Below are 21,471 nucleotides of genomic sequence, written 5' to 3' on the forward strand. Positions count from 1 at the left end.
TGTCCCCTTGTTCTGCGTAAGGAATCATTTTAGTTCCTTTGTGTGCGTGTGTGTGTGCGTGTGTGTGTGTGTGTGTGTGTGTGTGTGTCGTTTGTTTCTTTTGATTGATCCGTGTGTCTTTCGTCGCCGAACGTTCCCACGTGTTTCTGTTGAGTTTTTTTTGCCAGTAAAGCGTCAAAGAAATATCCACAGGCACACACCGCTCCCAGCCGTTCCAACAACTCTGACTGTATTTTTCCACATGGGTTGCCATGGCGAGGGAATCCCCCTCACTCGCTCCGTCCTTCCCTCCTTCCCTCCCTCCCTCCTTCCTTCATCTCTGGCAGCCCTATCACTCTTCGTTGGCAGGGCTCTCCTCCAGAGGCGCGACGATGGCGGGCAGGCCCAGTCCCGTTGCATTGTGGGAGGAGGCGGTGAGGCTGGCGACGGTGTGCAGAAGGACGAGGACCAGCAGGCAGAGTTTGAGCCGGCTGTTGCACAGTCTGCAGGCTGCCGAGGAGCTGAGGGAGGTCCGGTGCTGGCACGGCGGGTGAGTTCTTTTCAGGGTCCCCCGGGAGCGGTTGTCTGCCTGCTTCAAGTCCCACCGCACGTCGCAGCACTCTGCATCTTTGTCCACACCTGACGGATAGTCTTCCAGCAGCCCTGGGGAAAGCAGAGGGAAACATGTGCACTGTTAAGAGGAACTCTAGTGGACCCATGCACAGTCAAATTCTCAGAGTTCATTATAAGCCACTTGAACCCTATAGCCTGGGGTCCACCTATGGTTTCCATGGCATAGGCAGCTCCCGGCAGGATCCGCCGGGAGAATCTAGACGCAGCTGCGCGACATGAGACTGATTAATTAGAGCGACAGAGAGAGAGAGGAGTGTGTGTGTGTACGGGTGTGCGTGTGCGTCAATTTAACAAAGGTGCAGGCGATCAGAAATCAGCAGAGAGTGATCAACGTTTGTGCTACTCTATGCCGAATTGAAGTGGACTCGGTCCCAGACTTATTTTTTTCTCCCTGGAAATAAAAACGTCTGGGTTTCCGAGGCTATACTTGAACCCTAGCATAGCATCCATTATTTGGTTGGCTATTGGGCTTAAAATATTAGACCGTTTGGGGAGTCTAGTCAATATATTTAAGACATTGCGCGCTATACCCCTATAATCCATAACGTGGCACCAGTGCCAACGAAATCCGCACAAGACGGGTCACTTCCTCCCACCCCGGAAGTGATAGCCGTCCATAGTTGAGCCAGATTCTCATTCCACGCCGCGGAATAGTTTCACTTTCTTTGCGTGATCAAAGTTTAGACTTTTATAAGGTCTCAAAGATGGCAGTTTGTCTCATTTTGAGGAGAAAAAGGACTATTAAGCGTGCGTGTACGCGTCGGATCCATGTGGAGGCTGTCTAACGTGAGTAACAGCCAATTTTTTTTATATATATATATATATATATATATATATATATATATATATATTTATTTATTTATTTTATTACCGGATTAAATTACATTAAAGAAAGACAGATTTGTCTGGCACAGGCAGAGGGTGGAGAATAAAACGGAATTCCACGTTCTCGGCATTGATACGGTTAAGGAGTTCATTCTGTGAAGGTGTCAAAGATTCCGTGTCACTTCTGTCTGGATCACACATCATCCTAACATCTCTTTGGCGAAAGGGTGATTTTGCAGGCAACAAACTCTGCACATTTAATCTCGCTGCTTGCTCACATTTGAACTTGTTCGGTACTTAAATGATATCCTCCTCCTGATATGCAGTGCATGATTTGTTAGCACCGGTCTTATTATCTTCCAGAAGCTTTGCAGCAGCAGTAGCAAGGTGGCCTTAAACCATTTAAACCTGCTGTCAAAATTTAAAAAATGTGTTCTAAAACCTCATGTTTCTATATCAGTGGTGCTCAATATTTCATGTCAAGGACATATTTCATTTGGTCGCTGACCCCCATCTGTAAATATGTTTTCCAGGAACCCCGCCCTCAGAAGCAAAGAGTTGAGTTAAAAACGTTCGCTCTGAAAGAACATACATTCAAAGATTTGAGCCACATTTTCAAGATTAAAAAAAAATAGCAGACCTACAAGCTCGTAGCGCGCCACTCGGTGGCGCGCTACGAGCTTGTAGATCTGCTATTTTTAAATAGCTAAAGCATAACATAATGCTTACAACACCAAAAAGGGTTCCCGTCCAAAAGGGCTTAAGTTTAAAGAGGCTGCGTGCCACAATGACAAGGCCATCGATAGCCAATTATTCTCCCAGGAAGACGGCAAACACTTACCTGCTCATCCACTGTAAATTCCTTTAGATAAGAGCATGCCCTTAATGACTAGATTGTAAAACACTGGACACTTAGAGGCAAGCCCTCCCATACCACACAGATGTTACGTACAGTATACACCAACACCAACACCAGAAAAGAGGAGTTAACAGGCAATTATGGGCACTAGATTTGCCCGTAAACCTCAAGTTTAGCAGGCATATACAGTAATATACAGTAATATACAGGTGTGATGGTACAACTCGGGAGTTTACCGGAGTTTGTTGGAAAGTTTAACGGGAGTTTCCTGTAATATACACATCCGTATTCCATGCTTTTTGCGCAGTGCAGTACATGACACGTTTTGCAGTGGTTTTCAACGAGTGGTCCGGAGACCACCACTGGAGAGTTGATAGGAGAGTTGGTAACCAAATAAACCCTTATACAGTAAGATCTTTAACTCTTGAGAGCGTAAAATGAAACCAAATGGACCCGTACGGGTCCATTTGTTTTCATTTTACGCTCAACAAATAACTAATGGGCCTCAATATGAAAAGGATTGAAAACCCACTGAAGTAGCAGCACACGGTAAACAGCAGAGTCGGCCTCTCTAGCCGGGGAGCCACAGGCCCAAAACTTGAGAGGACCTGTGATGTCATGCCGTACTTTTTATTTGTGTTTTTTCTATTCATTTGGTCCACAGAATAAGAGGCCTGCTCTGCCGGAAACATGGCGAAAAAAAGCCATTTTTGTATACGACACCGTAGACATATATAAGGCAACATTTCCCAAATTTCATCATGCTTTAAGTAGCATGTGACATCATGTCAAACGTTAAAATGTGACGAGGTCAGCACATTTGGGCACATTTGGGCAAGTGGCTATGGCCCGAATTTAGCCCAAGGAGTGTTTTTCGTGCAAAACGAATGCTTGGAATGGATTCAGCATCATGACAACCCCCTAGTTTGACATGTCACAACCCCAACTTTCAGCAGCTGTCACAAAGTTTCCCAAGGGGAGTTAGGTTGGAACAAATTTCAACGTTATAGTAGACACCTTTATGAACACATTTTGTGAAGAAAGCTAGTGGTTAGCATTTGTTTTGCAGATTTGCCACACATTTTGCTAATTTTCTCTAACTACGTGAGCTTCTCAGCTCTGATGTCTGAGACAGGGCTGGCTGTGCATGCTGATAGATGTGCACGGTGAACTTTGAAGCTGGCTAAATCTGTGCCCACTCTGTTACAGCCTGACTCCAAAGAGCTTAAGCCTGACAAGAGCGTAATTACTGCAGTAATCTGACAAGGTCTGCATTCATCATGTCCACCCATGCAGGCCTGTTGAGAAAACACTCAGAGAGAGAGAGAGAGAGAGAGCGCACGCACAGTGGTGGAAAAAGTACTCAATTGTTTTACTTAAGTAAAAGTACCAATACTGCAATTTAGAACTACTTCGTTACAAGTAAAAGTACGGAATTGAAAATGCACTTGAGTAAAAGTACAAAAGTATCGGCATCAAAATGTACTTAAAGTACTAAAAGTATGCAGAATGTCACATTTCACAAATTCAAAATGTGTAGAAAATCTATTGAAAATAGCCGATCTACAAGCTTACAATGCGTCGCAACGCAAGTACAGTACTTAAGTAAAAGTACTTAGTTACTTTCCACCACTGAACATCTTTATTTTTTAAGATTTGTTTTTGGCTTTTTGCCTTTATTGATAGTTATTAGTGAAGAGTCAAGACTGACAGGAAAGTGGTAGGGTGAGAAGGGGAGAGACCTTAGAGTATATATGAATAGAGACGGCACCCGGATGAAACCCTGAGGCGAAATGGACATAGTGGCCGAATTTGATATTGCAGCGTGGGCCCAAACACATGAACGCGCTGGTCCGTTGACTATCATTGTGCACGTTCGTGATGACACGTGAAACTGAATGTCTGAAATGATAGTCAGCGGCAGCGTGTTCATGTGTTTGGGCCCAATCCATCCCAGAATGCACTCTGTTCCTACCCAGAATGCACAGTGAAATCGCCTCATGCGCTTTTGAGCAACTTAATGCAAGTGGATGGGAGGAGAACTCGGGTGCCGTCTCTATTCATATATACTCTAAGGGAGAGACATGTCGTCATGAACGGGACTCGAACACGCAACACGCTGTCAGGCCAGAGCATATATGTGGCATGCACCTGGACCATTTGACCAGCCGGCGCCACGAAAGTCCAACATCTTAACCACTAGACCAAAGGGATATCCCTATTGACCGGAGGGGATATTAGACTTTTGAGGGCACGCACGCACGCACGCACGCGCGCACTACCTCCACAGTAATCTCTCAGGTTTCCACAGTAACACGGTTTTTTATACACTATTAGGCCTATCGTGTGTCAAACATGGTTGTTGGGACAACGTTGTTAGATATCACCAATGTAGCAACAGTAGCCAGTCCAGTAGCCTAGTCAATTACTGTACCTAAGCAAATAGGCCTACATCCAGACCAAAATTTGACCCCAAACATTGTCCCCCTCATTTTTGGTAACAACTCTTCAACACGACCACCAGAGGGAGACATCAACATGTGGTGTTACTGTGCTTGTGTAGTAGTGAAAAGTAACTAAGTACATTTTACTCAAATTATTTAAACATATTTTAGTTTGCTTGTTTGTGTGTGAAAGTTTGCGTTTTGTTGTCTAGTGTTTTGAGTAAATGTTTTGTCAACTTTTATCTTTGTCTTCTTTGAGTTTTTTTTTTGTTCCTGCTTTTGGGTCCTGCATGCCTTCAGTTAATTAGTACAAACTTGCCAGCATGAACTTCAAAATAAAACCTATATTTAGTAACCATAGTGCACTGCACTCACTGCAGTTTCTTCTGATACTATTCATTGAGTCTTATTTTGAAGAGCCCCTACAGGAAGTCTGATTGTAGTTACTTGCTACTTGTCTGTGAGTGTTAGGGGAAAATCAAAGCTGTGCTGAATGAATGAATGGATTATTTATGTTTAAGGATCACTCATATTAACCTATGGAAACTACTGGTCTTTCAATCATCCATTGCAGTAGTGGTGAGTCTCATGGATAGTTTTTCTGCTTTAGTCTCTCTCTGTATTTACTTTGCCTCACTGCCCTCCCTTAGCCAGAGCCATAGGCTGCGTTCGAATTCATTCCCTATGCCCCATATAGTGCACTACTTTGGGGTTCCGCCATTTTGTTATAGTGTCCGAATATGTAGTGAGCATTTTTGCACCCTAATGTAGTGGACTGAAGTATCCCACAATGCACCGGGAATTGTAGGGACCATCCGATGGTCACTACAAAAACACAGCGAAGCAAATCTGCCCCATAATGCATTGCGCAAGCTCGCTCTTGAACGCACATGCACGCGTTTGCGCGCACGTGCGCTGCTTCTGCATGGCATGCGCTTATTGCGCTCCAACTCAGAAGAGGCAGAAGTTGAACCAGCGAAAGAAATCAACACAAATGTACTTTTTAAACTTTCGTTTCCCCTCTCTTTTCTTCCCTGGCGGATCTCGAAGCTACAGATCTCGAGACAAATGATCTGTGCATTTATTTGCAATTGTTTTGTTTTATTTATTTATAATAAAACAATTAATTTGCATTTGCAATAGTATTACTAATCTGATTCATTCATATCACCCAGGCCCAGCGCATGACGTTAGGAGAGGAATGAGTTGCTTGCTGTAGTGTAGAAGGCCTTATATTTTAATAGTTTTTGGATTAAGGTTGGTGAGGTTGTAAAGCTATGTGCTAAAGTCCAATATATATTTTGTACATGCATGTGAGACATTAATTGTGTCTCCGAACATATGTTTTATTAATATTAATTAATTCCTGACATTAAAAAATATATGTTATCTAACATTATTTCATTGAATTGCGCTAAATACATTACAACTTCATTATGTAGGCAGTAATTTATTGGATTGCTGTTTCTGTTAACGTCCGTATTGTAATGTGAGCAGAGCTTGTAGATCGGCTACTTTTGGTAATTCTTTACCAAAAGTACCCGATCTACAAGCTCACAACACGGACGTCGCGTTGCTTATAGATCGGCTATTTTTGCCGTATCCCCCCCCCCCCCCCCCCAGGATTAGCGGGGGTTCATAATCATGCTGCTGATATTTTCATATTGTCAAGGTGGTGCACTGTTTTCATATTGCTGGATAATGGATATAATATTAATGTATTGATAATAATCATAGGCCTATGTTATTTTAAAAGAATAACCTTTTTATCATCATTTCAGCAGCAGCGTTTTGACTGTTTTTTTGTAGTCAGTTGATTCTTCATATCCAAATGAGTGAAACGGCCGGGATGATTTGTTTATTTTTCATACAGTTCTTTTTGAGGCGATCTGAACCCTATGGGGGATTACAATGCAAATAAAAAGTACATGAACCCGTGGACCTATAGCGCCCTCTACCGATATTGACGTCAGAGTCGGTGCTCCCCATACAGGGAGTATTGTCCGAATTAATCACTATTTGAGTCCACTGAGTCTGGGTCCCCGTATGGGGAGTAGGGAGTAGGGAACAACCCTAGCAATTCGAACGCAGCCATAGAGTTCACTTCATGGGGCCAGTCCAATGGCGGCTCTTCTACATAGACTTCTATTGAGAATGGGGACACCAAATAGGGACAAGTCCTGGACCGGAAGTAGGCAGAAATGCATTGGACCCAGGCAACAGCCCAGCTTTAATGATCTTCAATCCCTTTAATTTAGATTGTTTTGTAGTAATCTGTACAACATAAACATTACAGAGACTTTAGTTGTTACTGTACAATACTTGTTGGTATGTTGCAAACATAGCTAAAATTGCTCTTATCTGCGCCGCCCTCGTTGAAAACAATTTATTTCAAACTACAGCTTATTTGAACTCTCAGGCTCTATGAACAGCGCCCGAGCGCTCTGTTTCTGCCCCCTCAATATCCCCCTTCTATTAGATGGCTCTGGCCAAATTAAGCCAAGCATACCACACCTGTTGTGGTATGTTAATGAGGGGGAGGGTATGATTTTGGAACATCACGTTTTTTTATTGGCACTTTTCATTCTCAAGGTTTCAACCTCCAGGAAGAAGAAACCCGAAATAAAAAGGGAAGAAATACATGAAAGGCAGAATAAGAACAAAAATACAAATATGGTTGGCACCTCATTTTTAAATGAAGGGAAATTGAGGCCAATGCATCACAATGGCGTCGGTGCCACGCAGCGCGCGCCTTCCTCCTCCCCTCTGTTGTTGTGATGGCCACTTTGGAATATTTTTGAACACTTTGACAAGCGATTATACCGTTTTAAAGTGGATTTTCATGACGAGCAACTCGGCGGTCGGAGCAGTGGCTCTTCAAAGGTATCCTACTATAAATGTGCCTTGTCTCTGTCTGTTTGCGTGTGTGTGTGTGTGTACGGTTGTAATGCACGTAACTCGAGAACCGTTTGACCCACCGACTTCAAATTCGACACGCACGTTCCAAACCACCACAGGTAGTGCAGTGCCCGGTATCGAGTCGGTCGGACTCACGGTTCTCCAGAACCACCACAAAAGGCTCTGGTCAGGCTCTGCCAGTGGGCCTAATGAGCCTAAGTCCCCTCACCTGTGTAATTTCCAGCCTCTGCCTCAGCCAATTGATTGCCATAGCAACCCCACACATGCCAATTGATTACTTAACCAGTCCACTTTTCACAGTCAAGTTTGCATTTGCACTCTTCAAGCACAGGCAGACAGACGGATACAGAGATCTCCATATACAGTATGGGCACAAACGGGACACAGACAGATAGTTAACACCTTAAGTGTCCAAGTCGGAGTTCTCCGTCCAAGTTCAAGGTCACGGTCAAGTGCCCAACACGGAGATTGATAAACAAGACAGAGATTAATGAAAACAAAACTGTTCGCATCGCTCTAGAGCCTTGGAGCGCTTGTTGCCCGATCCGAGGACGTGTCAAAAAGTGACACGTCATCGAAAATCTCCCCTGCCTGTTTAGCTGACGAAAACGAAAATCTTAAAACGATCATAACTCCCGATCTAAATCATCCCGTCTAATTCTGAAAAAAGATCCTGTGTCAGACGGCGCTCAGCGGTCCAGTCGCGATAGATTTATTATTACCTCCCGTTGTTGTCGATCGACTCGACTCTGGTGTGGCTATTGTTAGCTGCTACACAGACATGCACACCAGCTTCCGGTGCGCCGGTAAAAGTGGTCCGTGCGCTACAAATGATGGGCACCCTGGATGAAATGGATTAAATAGTTCCGGGCTTCTAAGGTGTTACAACGGGTGCTATGACAAGTTGACAACAGGTATTATTAGGTTCCCAAATTGCATCGTTCTCAATTAGGCCGGTAGCCGACGGGCACGTACAGGTCTAGTAGTGAAAACACGTGGTAGGGAGATCTGGTGGAACACAACGATTGTTTAATCACGGCATTAAAAACTGTTAAGGTATACCTGTGCATATAAAACTGGGGCTGCCTCCGTGGATGAGATCGTCGTTGTCGGGCAAGATGAAGGGGCACCTCTGCTGCACCTCCAGACAGAAGTGGTGGCAGGGGATCCGTCCGCTGCAGTGCATCTGTGTGGTCTGGAAGTACTGCGAACAGAGCCAGGGCTTATACACCATCTATAGGTACAGGACACACAGGGAAACAACAAGGACATCGTTATATAGGGAGGGTTGAGTGCTGTGGTGGGGAGAGAAAATACTGAAATGTTTTACCCATTCTGACCTGGGAACGATTCTACAAAATGTCTTCTAAATCATGACTGTTTTCTTGAAAAACCCATGTTTCTGTGTCAGTGGTTCTCAAACTATGTCATGTCAAGGACCCCCAAAAATATATGTAATTGGCCGACGACCCCCATCTGAAAATATGTTGTTCCAGGGACCTCCCCAGAAGCAAAGATTTGAGTTAAAAACGTTCGCTCTGAAAGAATATATTCAAAGATTTGTGTCACATTTTCACGATTTTTCAAAAATGGCAGACCTACAAGCTCGTAGCGCGGCACTCGGTGCCACGCTATGAGCTTGTAGATCTGCTATTTTTCAATAGCTTAAAACACCAAAAGGGGTTCCCGCCCAAAATGGGTCAAGTAAAAGTATATTAAATTCTGCAATGTAGATGGACTCAAGTATATATATAAGTCCTCTTATTAAAAATGTACTCGAGTAGAAGTACAAAAGTATCGGCATCAAAATGTACTATTTAATGTACTCGTATCGCAGAATGTCTCACTTCACACGTTCAAAATGTGTACAGAATCTTTTGAAAATAGACGATCTAAAGAGCGCATGTGATCGGCCATGCACAAATCAAAATTAAAACTAAAAAACTAAAGTTTAAAAATAATTGTAGTGGAGGTAAAAGTACAAAATTTGTCTCTGAGATGTAGTAGGAGTAGAAGTAAAAGTATTGGAAATTGGAAATACTCAAGTAAAGTACAAATACCTCAAAATTGTACTTAAGTACAGTACTTGAGTAAATGTACTTTGTTACATTACACCACCGCGGGTGAGTGCTGGGAGAGCACGGGAAGTGTATGTTGATGGGTTAGATAGAAGAGGATGCAATTGATAACACCCACGCACCCACACACACGCACGCACATGCACGCACACAGCCACGCACGCATGCACACACACACACACGTACAGACAACATCATCCATGACCTCTACTGCTATATCGATCAGCCCGGCATTGATTGGACTTCCTGGTATTCACTGTTATGCTGTTTTGTTATACTGTGTGCTTTGCTGCCGGGAGGTCGTCACTTTCTCCCAGTCAACAGACAACGGATAGTAGCCGGTCAGCTGACGCTCGAGAACAACTTTCAGTATTATATGTACAGCATGTCACAAGAGTACAGCAGCTGCTTGTTATTTCAAGGATAGCTTATTTAGTTTTACTGTTGTGTGGCTCTGAAGGAGCCTATAGCTGTCTATAGGAGGGTATGTGATCCGACCAATATATGTCTGATGATCAGTCATACTGTAGTGTCGGCGGGGTAGCGGGGCTAAAGAAAATGTCTTCGAAATCAATTCGAAACAGTTTTCTGAAAAACCTATGTTTCTATATCAACTAGTATGTTGTTCCAACATCCCCCCCATCCCCCCCTCCCCCCAGGAAGCAAAGATTTGAGTTAAAATCATTCGCTGTGAAAGAACATATATTCAAAGATTTGTGCCACATTTTCGCGATTTTTCAAAAATAGCAGATCTACAAGCTCGTAGCGCGGCACTCGGTGCCGTGCTATGAGCTTGTAGATCTGCAATTTTTCAATAGCTAAAAGTATAACATAATGCTTAAAACACCAAAAGGGGTTCCAGTCCTGAACTTCCCTTACGGCTATGGGATTCTCAACTCCAGCCTGTCGACTTCTGCTAAAATAAAAAGAACGATTTCGCTACTCACCAATACAAAGACGGTTTTGTGATGAATAAAAGTCTACTTTCCCTAGTGGGCGCACTGTGAGCCCCCCACCAAACGTATAAAATGCACTTTTTGGCCAGAAAGGAAAATGTTTCAATATTTCAATCCCGTGAATGGAGGACTGGGGTTCTTTCTCTTTACAATATCTGTAGAGAGAGTGGAGTAACTAAAACATATTTTTTCATCCGGTGACCACGTGTTTTTTCTCTCCAAAAAGTGCATTTTATATGTGTGGTGGGGGGCTCAGAGTGCGTCCACTAGGGAAAGTACTGAAGTAGACTTTTTTTTCTTCCCAAACCCTTCTTTGTATTGGTGAGTAGCAAAATCGTCCTTTTTATTTTAGCACAGGTCGACAGGCTGTGAGTATTTCATGCGAAGTGTCGGGGGGGGGAAACTCGTACCCGTCAATGTATCCGTTGTACCCGTCTGGCTGTGTCCATTTGGCAGTGTGTGCAAAGCAAAGTTCTTTGTTTACCCAGGGTGAATGGACTAAGCTCGAGATGCTTGTTTACAGCCAGACCCTGCTCATAGAACATTTCATGGTAGGCGTTCAATGCCTTGCTCAAGGGCACTTCAGCGGTGGTAATTTTTAACGTGCCGGTCCGGGGATTCGAACTGGCGACCTTCCGATAACCGTTCGGCCACCGCTGCCTAATTTGCCTAATTTGTGCCTGCGATGTCTGTCCGTGTCTGTCTGTCTGTTTACCTTTCATGCATGCCCATAATTAATACAATTTAGAACAATAATTGGAACATGTAACTCAATTTAGATGTTGATGCTAGGGCAATTAGCAGAACATCTAACCGCATAATGCGTTTATATACTATACAAAACCACCATCTTAGACAAAACGTAGAGCAAGGCTTCCCTTGCTGTGTCGAACTTGACTAAAATGGTCTACATTTCTACTACTAGTCCTTACCCGTTCTGAATATATGAACAGCAAATGATGTTCAGTGTGGGTAATGCGATGTAATAGATCACATTACTGATAGGGGGGGAATTGTTTACAGATGGTCTAACAACAACAGGGTTTAAGTCCACCCGGACGGGGAATTGCCTTGGCAACAGTTACAATCCTGTGCACTTTTATATCTGTTGGATGATCATAACATTATGAATACTTGTAATGGTGATGTTCAGTGTGTCACGCAGTCACGCTGGGTGCGCGCGGGGCAGTAACCTGTCGTAGTCAGTGTCCAGGCTGTGTGTTCACGTGAACATGCCCCGTCCAACTGTCAGAGCTGGCTTTCAGGTGCTTGTGCCACGCAACCCCCGTCTTCTTCCCCAAAGAAGAAGTGATAGTAGCTAGTAGTATCAGGGTCCGAGTTGTTTTCCCCGTGTGGGTCTGTTACTCGGGAAAGTGTGTCCCAGTATTAATCTGTGTCCGTCCCAACATGCATTTCACTGGTGACCCGGAAGCCGTCCCAACATGCATTTCACTGGTGACCCGGAAGTGGACAGACAGACAGCGACCGAGCAAAATAGACAGCGGGCGAGTGATCGCTAAATTATTAGATATAGTAGATGGCCTTTATCCAAAGTACTCTGGATTACAGTCATTCACACCCACCACACACACAACGGTGGAAGCAACCATGTAAAGGTACCACCTTCACTGAGACACTGACGCTGCAAGTCTTTGTTACTTGGAAAAGAGACTGAGACCACTCTGCCTTATTTTTTTACATTATTTTGTTCAGTGCACACACCTTATGAATATTTGATAGTGTTTTTGTTTTGTTTCTTGACATCTTCCTTTTCCTTTAGAAACAGCAATTCATGGAAGCTTGGGTGAAAGTACGTTCACTCACTCTTTTGCACATGTAAAGTTGTGATGTGACAGTGAACTTGGGAGTTGGAGTTGAGTTGAAGACACAGAGACAGGATAAGCGCGTATTGAACAGACATATGCCTCATGTGCAAGTAGCGCAACACAACAGCCAACTCCTTTTCATGAGGTGGTGCATAAAAGTGATGTATATGTATTCCATGATGGAAAGACTGTATAGTGAAGTCATGGTATGACAAAGGAAATGTATCTTGTATCCTATTTAAACATACTGTAAGTTTGTTTCTTTTAAATCACAGGTTCCAGATTCTAGGAGCATCATGTGATGCGTTGTGAGCAGTGTTCGTCGACTAAAACTAAGACTACCTTTTTTCACTGACGAAAACTAAATGGAAACTACAGTAAATGAAAACTAAGCTATGATGACTAAAACTAAGACAAAATATTCTGACAATTTCGTCAACAAATAAAAACTAGACTAAAATGTTAGGAAGGGACTAGTGGACAAGAGATCCAGTATAAGTCATTTTACACTAAGTTGCATGCTGAAAATAGACGATCTACAAGCTTGTCTATCGGCTATTTTTTTAGCTAAAGCTTTCCTTACAATAACAGACAACAGAAAATACACTATTATAGAACCCTAAAGGGACTCAGACTCCACTCAACCATATAAGGGTTTTAGTGCTTAAAGTGCTTGGTGGTTAAAGGTTGGATGTGTTTGGTTGATACCTCACTTTGCATCTGATTATAATACATGCAATGGCAAGTGTATACATTTAGCTCACAATGCCATCAAATCTTCCAGGTGCAATTTAGACATTGCACATGCCTAGTTGTTGACATTCAGCATACATTGTGTGCGTGTGTGTTAAGTGCACGGACATGAGTTCATATGTTTCATCATCTGCCAAAATGTATAAGCAGTGCACTCTTGTGTTTCAACTTCCATGTTCAAACTGTGTGCAGTAATGAAAATTATCTATGCCTTTTCAGCTAATACACCAGATGTTGTTGTTGATGAGGACAGTATAGAGAGTTAGAGACGTGACCATTTTGGAAGTGGGTTGTACATTTGACAACAGTCTGGAAGAGGCATTCCTTACCAAGGTGCTAAAGTACCAACGTCTTAAGGATGCTACAGCTTGGTTACAAATGTAAAACTGCTTGTGTTCATATTTGGAAGACCTCTGTAATGTCCATAAACCTGTTGGGACATAGCAGGAATGCCCAAGCCAAGAGCTAAGACATTGGCTAAATTCTGTTCAGTCAGTGAGTGTATACTGTATGGATGGATGGATGGATGTACAGTATGTGTGTACAGTATGTACTGTAGATAGGTACAGTATCTATTATCTACAATCTGTCTTGGAAGAGCCCCCCATCGACTAATCTAATATACGGCAACCTTCCCTGTGTTTCTTCACTAGTCTGATCCAGAAGAACACAGTTTGCCGGCCACTGCTACAGTAGCCTGGAACTCACCTACAGTATGCTTTTTATGGCATAGGCAGCTCCCGGCAGGATCCGCCGGGAGAAACTATGCGCAGCTGCGCGACATGAGACTAATTACTTAGAGCGACCGAGAGAGAGAGGAGTGTGTGTGTGTACATGTGTGTACATGTGTGTCAATTTAACAAAGGACGATCAGAAATCAGCAGAGAGTGAGCGATGTTTGCGCTACTTTTTTTTCTCCCTGGAAATAAAAACGTCTGGGTTTCCGAGGCTACTGCTACAGAGCTGACAATGAGGTTATATCTTCCCTTCTTCTCTGGAGTCCTGCCTCAAAGCAGACCTGCAGAGGTAGAAAACTGTCGGTCCCTGATGTCATCACTAGGGACACATGCATCAGTAAGTAGGAACTGGGGGTGGCAATGAAGGACCGGAAAGTCTGGCGTGGCATTGTGGAATCCATGATCTCGACCGCGGTCCTAAAATGACGATGATGATTATCTACAAGTCTGAGAATTAGGTTGTAGGGCCAGCCCTACTGCATTTCCTTGAAATGTTCAGAACTGTTCATATGATTGACTTCATACTTAACGTGGTATATATCTGGGGACTCAAGGAAGTGTGAGTCAATCGCATGAGCGGTTCTCCAGAACCGGCCCGGCTCTAACAGAGACACGCTCTGGCGTCCATGACCCGAATGGGCACTAGACTATGTACATAGAAAGAAGGCAATACTCAAAATAATATGTTTAAAAATGGAGCCAAGCAACAACAAACAAACACCGGTATACGGAGGACGTATCAGGGAAAACATGGATGCTACTGTATATCTCTGCTGTTGGGGAGAAACCACCTAACTCCAACATGTTTATTTTTCCGGAAATTAAAAAGAAATGAAGAAAACCTTATATATTGTTAAAACAATGCAATACTGCCTCATCAAAGTTGGTATTGTGACTTTATATATTGTCAATTACTTGCATGAGAGGTGGTGGAGTTAGCTGCTTTAGCGCAACAGTCTGAGGGTCCAATGTAGCCTTGCTAATAAGCCAGACCGAATCAGCCGTTGGCAAAAAAGAATTGCCTGCCGGCGGATTACGGTCTGGAGAGGCTCAATTTTACACCCATTTCCTACACCAGAGAACTGGTCAATGGCCAATCGGGACACGGTATGCAATATGGGCGGGCTTTGGTACAGTGACGTTCAATGCTTGAGACCTTTGACTGACAGTAGCTCTGACTAATTGTGTCAAAGAGAAAATGTTTGAACCCGCCCCCCCGGGAAACAAGATCCATACACATCAAGATACACAAGATCCATAGCATCTCCAGACTCAAATACCACACGACAGTGTGATTTGAATCTGGCTTATTAGCCAGGCTAGGTCCAATGTAGTTAAGAGGTTTTGTCCGAAGCGCTTTTTAATAATTTTCATTAGTTCAATATTGTTTTAACCAACACACAGACAGTAAAGGGTGTTCAATAGCATTGAGTTATGAAAAAATATCAAAAACCACAAAAATGGTTTCCTCCCAACAGCGACGATTATAGCAGCATAACATTTGTGTAATGTTTGAATAAATATTTGAATGCTATAATGTTATGAGAGCAGTGTAGATAGTACGCTGGCATTGTTCTGCATGAGTCGCTGTGTTCTACCAAGTGCAGAGTCAGTTTGTCAGCCACAGCTGCTCTCAATTTGGCTCAGCCAATATTTTTTCATTTATTATGATAAATCCTTTCCTAGCATTTCCTTCAAACAAAATTAGGAAATGATTACACTTTATATTTTTCCCGCAGAAGACAATTCTTGGCTGCAAATTGATCCGATTTTTTTATACATGGTTGCACAGCCTGCACTATGCGGTCCTCATGGCTCGGCAAGGCTTACAATTAATATTAATATGTGTTGATCAGATTACCTGTACCACTGTCTTTTATCGTGCTAGTCATGGCCTCATTATGATGCAGTGTTACGACATCCACGTTTTCTGACTATACGTCAAATAACACATTAACTGATAAGACTATCCGACGTGCATCATCTGTCACACGCACGCACGCACACACACACACACAGACACACAGACACACAGACACACAGACACACACACACACACACACACACACACAAATGCATGCATGACTGACTGAACACACATATCCAGACCTGTGTGTGCTGGTAATTAAACTCCTGATGGATGATAAGGATGGCTGCTGCAAATCACGTACATACGCATATATATATACACACACACACATGATACACACGCGCACACACACACACACATGGTGTGCGTGTGCATGCGCAAATACGCACATTGCTCTTCTCGCAAAGATACTGTCACTGTGTGAATGTCACAGTTAAATGTGTTTACGTGGCCATGCTAATGCCATATCCTGGCTGTGCGCATTAGGCTAATATGTGTCTGTGTGTGAGTGATACCTGTTCTGTGTGTGTGTGTGTGTGTGTGTGTGTGTGTGTGTGTGTGTGTGTGTGTGTGTGTGTGTGTGTGTGTGTGTGTGTGTGTGTGTGTGTGTGTGTGTGTGTGTGTGTGTGTGTGTGTGTGTGTGAGTGATACCTGTTCTGTGAATTATGTGAACAGTACACACCAATCGTTGAAGATTAACAGTGTGCGTGTGCGTGTGCGTGTGCGTGTGTGTGTGTGTGTGTGTGTGTGTGTGTGTGTGTGTGTGTGTGTGTGTGTGTGTGTGTGTGTGTGTGTGTGTGTGTGTGTGTGTGTGTGTGTGTGCGTGCGTGCGTGCGTGCGTGTCAAGTGTTTACAGTATGTACCTTTCCTTTGCGAGAACATGTCTCATTTTCCATTTCACATTCACTGTCCAAATTAATTCCAGTTCAGGACCACGGACAGCGACTCAGTCTGTATTCAGTCAGTGAGGAGAGCTCTTGAAATTGAGACTCGCACGGAAGTTCCCATGAGTTCCCATTAGTGGCCCAGCAGTTACTATTTCCCCTCTTGCTGGCCGCAGAAGCATCTATCTACACTCCATTCAACTCCATTAAACATTTTCATAAATACTTTTTTTTCAATCGCTAGTTTAAAGTCTTTGTTTTCCGATTATCATGATATGCATTTAAGTAACTTGTGGTCTCATTACTTTTCAAATTAATGATACATTTGGTAGGGTATGCTTCTGAGGCTTTGGTTCTACCAAGTGAATTTCCGGTTGCTTTTTGGTACCGGAATTTCCAAGGTGGTGCATTTGAATCTGCCGAAGTTTATATTGTTTTCATATTTTGTACAGTCTATGGTTAGAACTATGGACACTTGTAAAGGAATTAAGGAGAAGTCTCACAGCTCGTAGTCTATGGTATGACAAGGAAGGTATAGGACTGCTCACATTTAAAGATATTGGGACAACGGTGCATTCATCTGGGAGTGTCCTCAGTCTGGCCAACACCCAAAGTGGGGAATTGGTTGCTGACAAAAGGACCATGGACACAACTCAGTCAGTTGTTCCGTCAAGACTTCTACGCGGCGGTAGAATCTGTTCTCCTATATGGCAGTGAATGCTGGACCCTGAAGCCAACTCTGCAGAAGGCTCTAGACGGGTGCTACACCAGAATGTTACGTGTAGTGCTCAACATCAGCAAGAGTACACATGTTACCAACGAGAATCTGTATGCCGGAATATTCAGGGTGAGCGACAAAATAGCAGCCAGGAGAATGAGACTCGCAGGACACTGCCAGAGGCACCAAGAGCTCCCAGCCAGCAAACTGGTGCTGTGGGGAACCAACACATGGGCACCGGTCACGAGGACGTCCCATACTAACATATGTGGATGTACTCAAGAAAGATACAGGAGCGCAAAGCTCCAACGAGCTGGCCGGATGTATGGAGAACCGGGATGACTGGAAGCGACGGTGGAAGGCTCGTCTGAGGACGACCTAGGGAGACTTGCAGGACCCTGGCTGACGTTCTGTCAGAATGAAGAGACAGGGAACACCATTGGGAAAAGGATGAATTTATTTTGCTCAGCAGTGTCTGACAACAATGTCGCCACGCCAGCATGTGTGTCCGTGATGGTCTGGCTCCTGCATGTATTTCCCCCCACTCAGCAGAAGCTCACAGAATCATTACAATGTCAAAGGCAAAACCGTCCACCACCCGCCCTTAGGGGCTTTGACATGGATCGAGAATAAATCTGGATAATCAATGACATGACGTCACAGATTACCGTTTAAACATTACCTTCAAAGGCCGGCTAAACGTCTTGGTATTCATTTGGAGGATCTAAAGAGACACCTCTAAAACCCTTTTTCGTCTCTGCCTGTGTCATGTTCTGACTTCTAAGAGCCATGTGGACAGAGCTACTCTGTAAGACAGCTGGGAAGACGTGTTAGAGTATTAAACCTGTGGACAGGTGTCCCCCAGGGGTCTATTCTTGGTCCCTCACTTTTCTTTTTTTAACTATTTTGAAAAACATTTTTGAATAGTTCAAATAGCCAATCTACAAGCTCACAACGTGTCAATGTACTCCGGCTATAGTCGAGCAATTTTAAAATGTTTTTCAAAATTAAAATAAAAAAGTCATAGAATGTAGGGATAAGGGGTAAGGAAAATGGGCCCAAATGTCCTTATATTGACCTATCTTTGCCATATTATATGTTCACCTGAATATAGAATAGGGACGCTAGGGTCCATGTGGTTAATTGAAATGGAACCTAAAGGGGACAGATTTGAGCTCACAACTTGTGCACCGGCAGATCACCTGTCTGCAGTGTGCCCTGCCGCCCCCCACCCTGTGGTGTGAAACAGTGTATAGGACAGGGGTGGGCAACTTTGACGATGGAGAGGGCCAGTATAGTTCCACTGCACTCACTACTGTAGTTCCACACTCACTCCAGAGGGCCACTATAGTTCCACACTCACTCCAGAGGGCCACTATAGTTCCACACTCACTCCAGAGGGCCACTATAGTTCCACACTCACTCCAGAGGGCCACTATAGTTCCACACTCACTCCAGAGGGCCACTATAGTTCCACACTCACTCCAGAGGGCCACTATAGTTCCACACTCACTCCAGAGGGCCACCATAGTTCCATGCACTCACTCCAGAGGGCCACTATCGTTCCACACTCACTCCAGAGGGCCACTATCGTTCCACACTCACTCCAGAGGGCCACTATAGTTCCACACTCACTCCAGAGGGCCACTATACAGAAGTTCCACACTCACTCCAGAGGGCCACTATAGTTCCATGCACTCACTCCAGAGGGCCACTATAGTTCCATGCACTCACTCCAGAGGGCCACTATAGTTCCACACTCACTCCAGAGGGCCACTATAGTTCCACACTCACTCCAGAGGGCCACTATAGTTCCACACTCACTCCAGAGGGCCACTATAGTTCCATGCACTCACTCTAGAGGGCCACTATAGTTCCACACTCACTCCAGAGGGCCACTATAATTCCACACGCACTCCAGAGGGCCACTATAGCTCCACACTCACTCCAGAGGACCACTATAGTTCCACACTCACTCCAGAGGGCCACTATAGTTCCACACTCACTCCAGAGGGCCACTATAGCTCCACACTCACTCCAGAGGGTCACTATAGTTCCATGCACTCACTCCAGAGGACCACATCGCATATACTGCCGTAGTAACATTTCTATTTAATTTCAAATGCCGCATTATGTGAAGGTGAGTATGTATGGTGTAGGAGACTGCGGCGTGGCTTTGACGATGCACTTCTCTCACCCACTGCCACTGGGGGAGAGACCCCAGGAGCTTCTCACTGCAGTATGTACTGTATGCCTTTGACATGTGCTTCATCATTCCACTGTCTACTGACAGAGAGAGAGAGAGAGAGAGAGGGGGCAGCTTTCACACCTGCCTCATTTTAACACCCTTGAATCAAACCCTGTGTGGTTTATATGTCATGCGGCGTGGTAAAGAACAGTGTTCCAGCCAGTGTTGCTTTTGTCGACTAAAACTAAGACAAAGTTCGACTACCTTTTTTCACTGACGAAAACGAAATGAAAACTAACCTATGATGACTAAAGGTGGCCTTACACTAGCCGATAATCGGGCATTTTTGACGCCCGGGGGGTGCCCGACCGCTCAAAGCGCGATCGGGATCGGCCCGATCAACATCAAGAATGTTTGATATTTGCTCTGCCCCGCTCCGATTATCCTGTAGTGTGTGGTGCTATCAGATTTCAGATTGAAAAAAATCGGCTAGTGTAAGGCCACCTTAAGACTAAATATACTGAGAACAGATATAAACTAGACTCAAATGTTAGTAAGGGACTAGTGGACAAGAGATCCAGTAGAAGTCGTTTTACACATTTTACACTTTACGCTTGTAGATCTGCTATTTTCAGCAAAGTGTAAAAACAGCCATTACGACGGCATCAAGACCCCGCCAAGATACATTTTAGTCGACTAAATCAACTGTAGATTTTGTCGACAGTTGTCGAATCTTATGATATTTAATCGACTAAAACTAGACTAACACTAAAACATTCCAGGTGACTAAAATGTGACTAAAACTAAATGAAAACTAGTCAAGAGACTATATGACTAAAACTAAAATAAAAATGTACTGCCAAAAACAACACTGGTTCCAGCTGCCAGAGACAGGCGGTCGGTGGTCGCTCTCTGAACCGCGACTTGTTCCCAGTGAACAAAACAGAACGGTTCATCCGAGGTCAGAAAGGCAAATCAACCATAGCTTTAGGAGAACGCACACAAGCTCAAAAGGTTTGGTTGTTGTGTTGTGTCTGGGAAAAGTGCAGTGCGTCACACATGCCAAGCAAGCAGGTCAAGTGGAAATGAGTTAGTCCTTAGGCCGGGTGAGATATCGTTGCCCTAAAAAGGGACAAGACATATGTGGTATAATTTTGTTCGTCTGACATCCAAGAGTGCTAAATTGTGTGATAGCAGTTTCAGAAGGGCAGCTGAATATGATTTTAGGGGTATAATCTGATTATGCAAAACCATAATTCATTGTTATCTAAACTCCAAAATTATTCACTTTTATGCACATTTCTGATGTTTGTACCATGGATGGGCATGGCCAACATCATAATAGAACAACAGACATGCTGAATTATACTTCTTGTAGCCATACCAGGCAAATCCACAATATAGTCCTTAGGCCAGAGGCCTTATTATCGGATATCGTTGCCATAAAAAGGGACAAAGCAACAATGTGATTTTTGTATTGCTACATGTCTGTAGTTGTGAAATGATGTGATAGCAATGTCAAAATGGCAGCTGATTACTTGTTTTTGGCCCTTATATCATGATATATGATGAAACAAATTGTATATACTATAGTGAAAGGCATAACTCAACGACTAATGGGCCGATTTGGATGATTCTGACATCAAAGTATAAATTGGGGTGCTGAGTTGTTTAAGAGGTGACTGAAGCAATTCAAGTTGAGGGTCATGTGTCAAAGGTCAATGACAAGGTCCTTTTGGATCCAAAATGTCCTATAATACTACACATGTTTTGGATTGGTTTTGATCACATTTTCTCCTGTC

General features: G+C 43.8%; 1 protein-coding gene across 1 annotated transcript in view; it reads right to left on the bottom strand.

The window, feature by feature from the left end:
* Positions 1–331: 331 nt before the first annotated feature.
* Positions 332–21,471, bottom strand: part of nalf1b (NALCN channel auxiliary factor 1b) — a gene marked incomplete at both ends in the record, with an annotated part of 164,545 nt that continues 143,405 nt past the window's right edge. Inside the window, 2 exons of the mRNA XM_079518765.1 lie at positions 332–642; positions 8,722–8,893. Of these exons, the coding sequence (XP_079374891.1) occupies positions 332–642; positions 8,722–8,893 (483 nt within the window). The remainder of the gene's footprint in view (positions 643–8,721; positions 8,894–21,471) is intronic.

The sequence above is a fragment of the Electrona antarctica genome (assembly GCF_951216825.1).
Source record: "Electrona antarctica genome assembly, chromosome: 13".
Classification (NCBI taxonomy): Eukaryota; Metazoa; Chordata; class Actinopteri; order Myctophiformes; family Myctophidae; genus Electrona; species Electrona antarctica.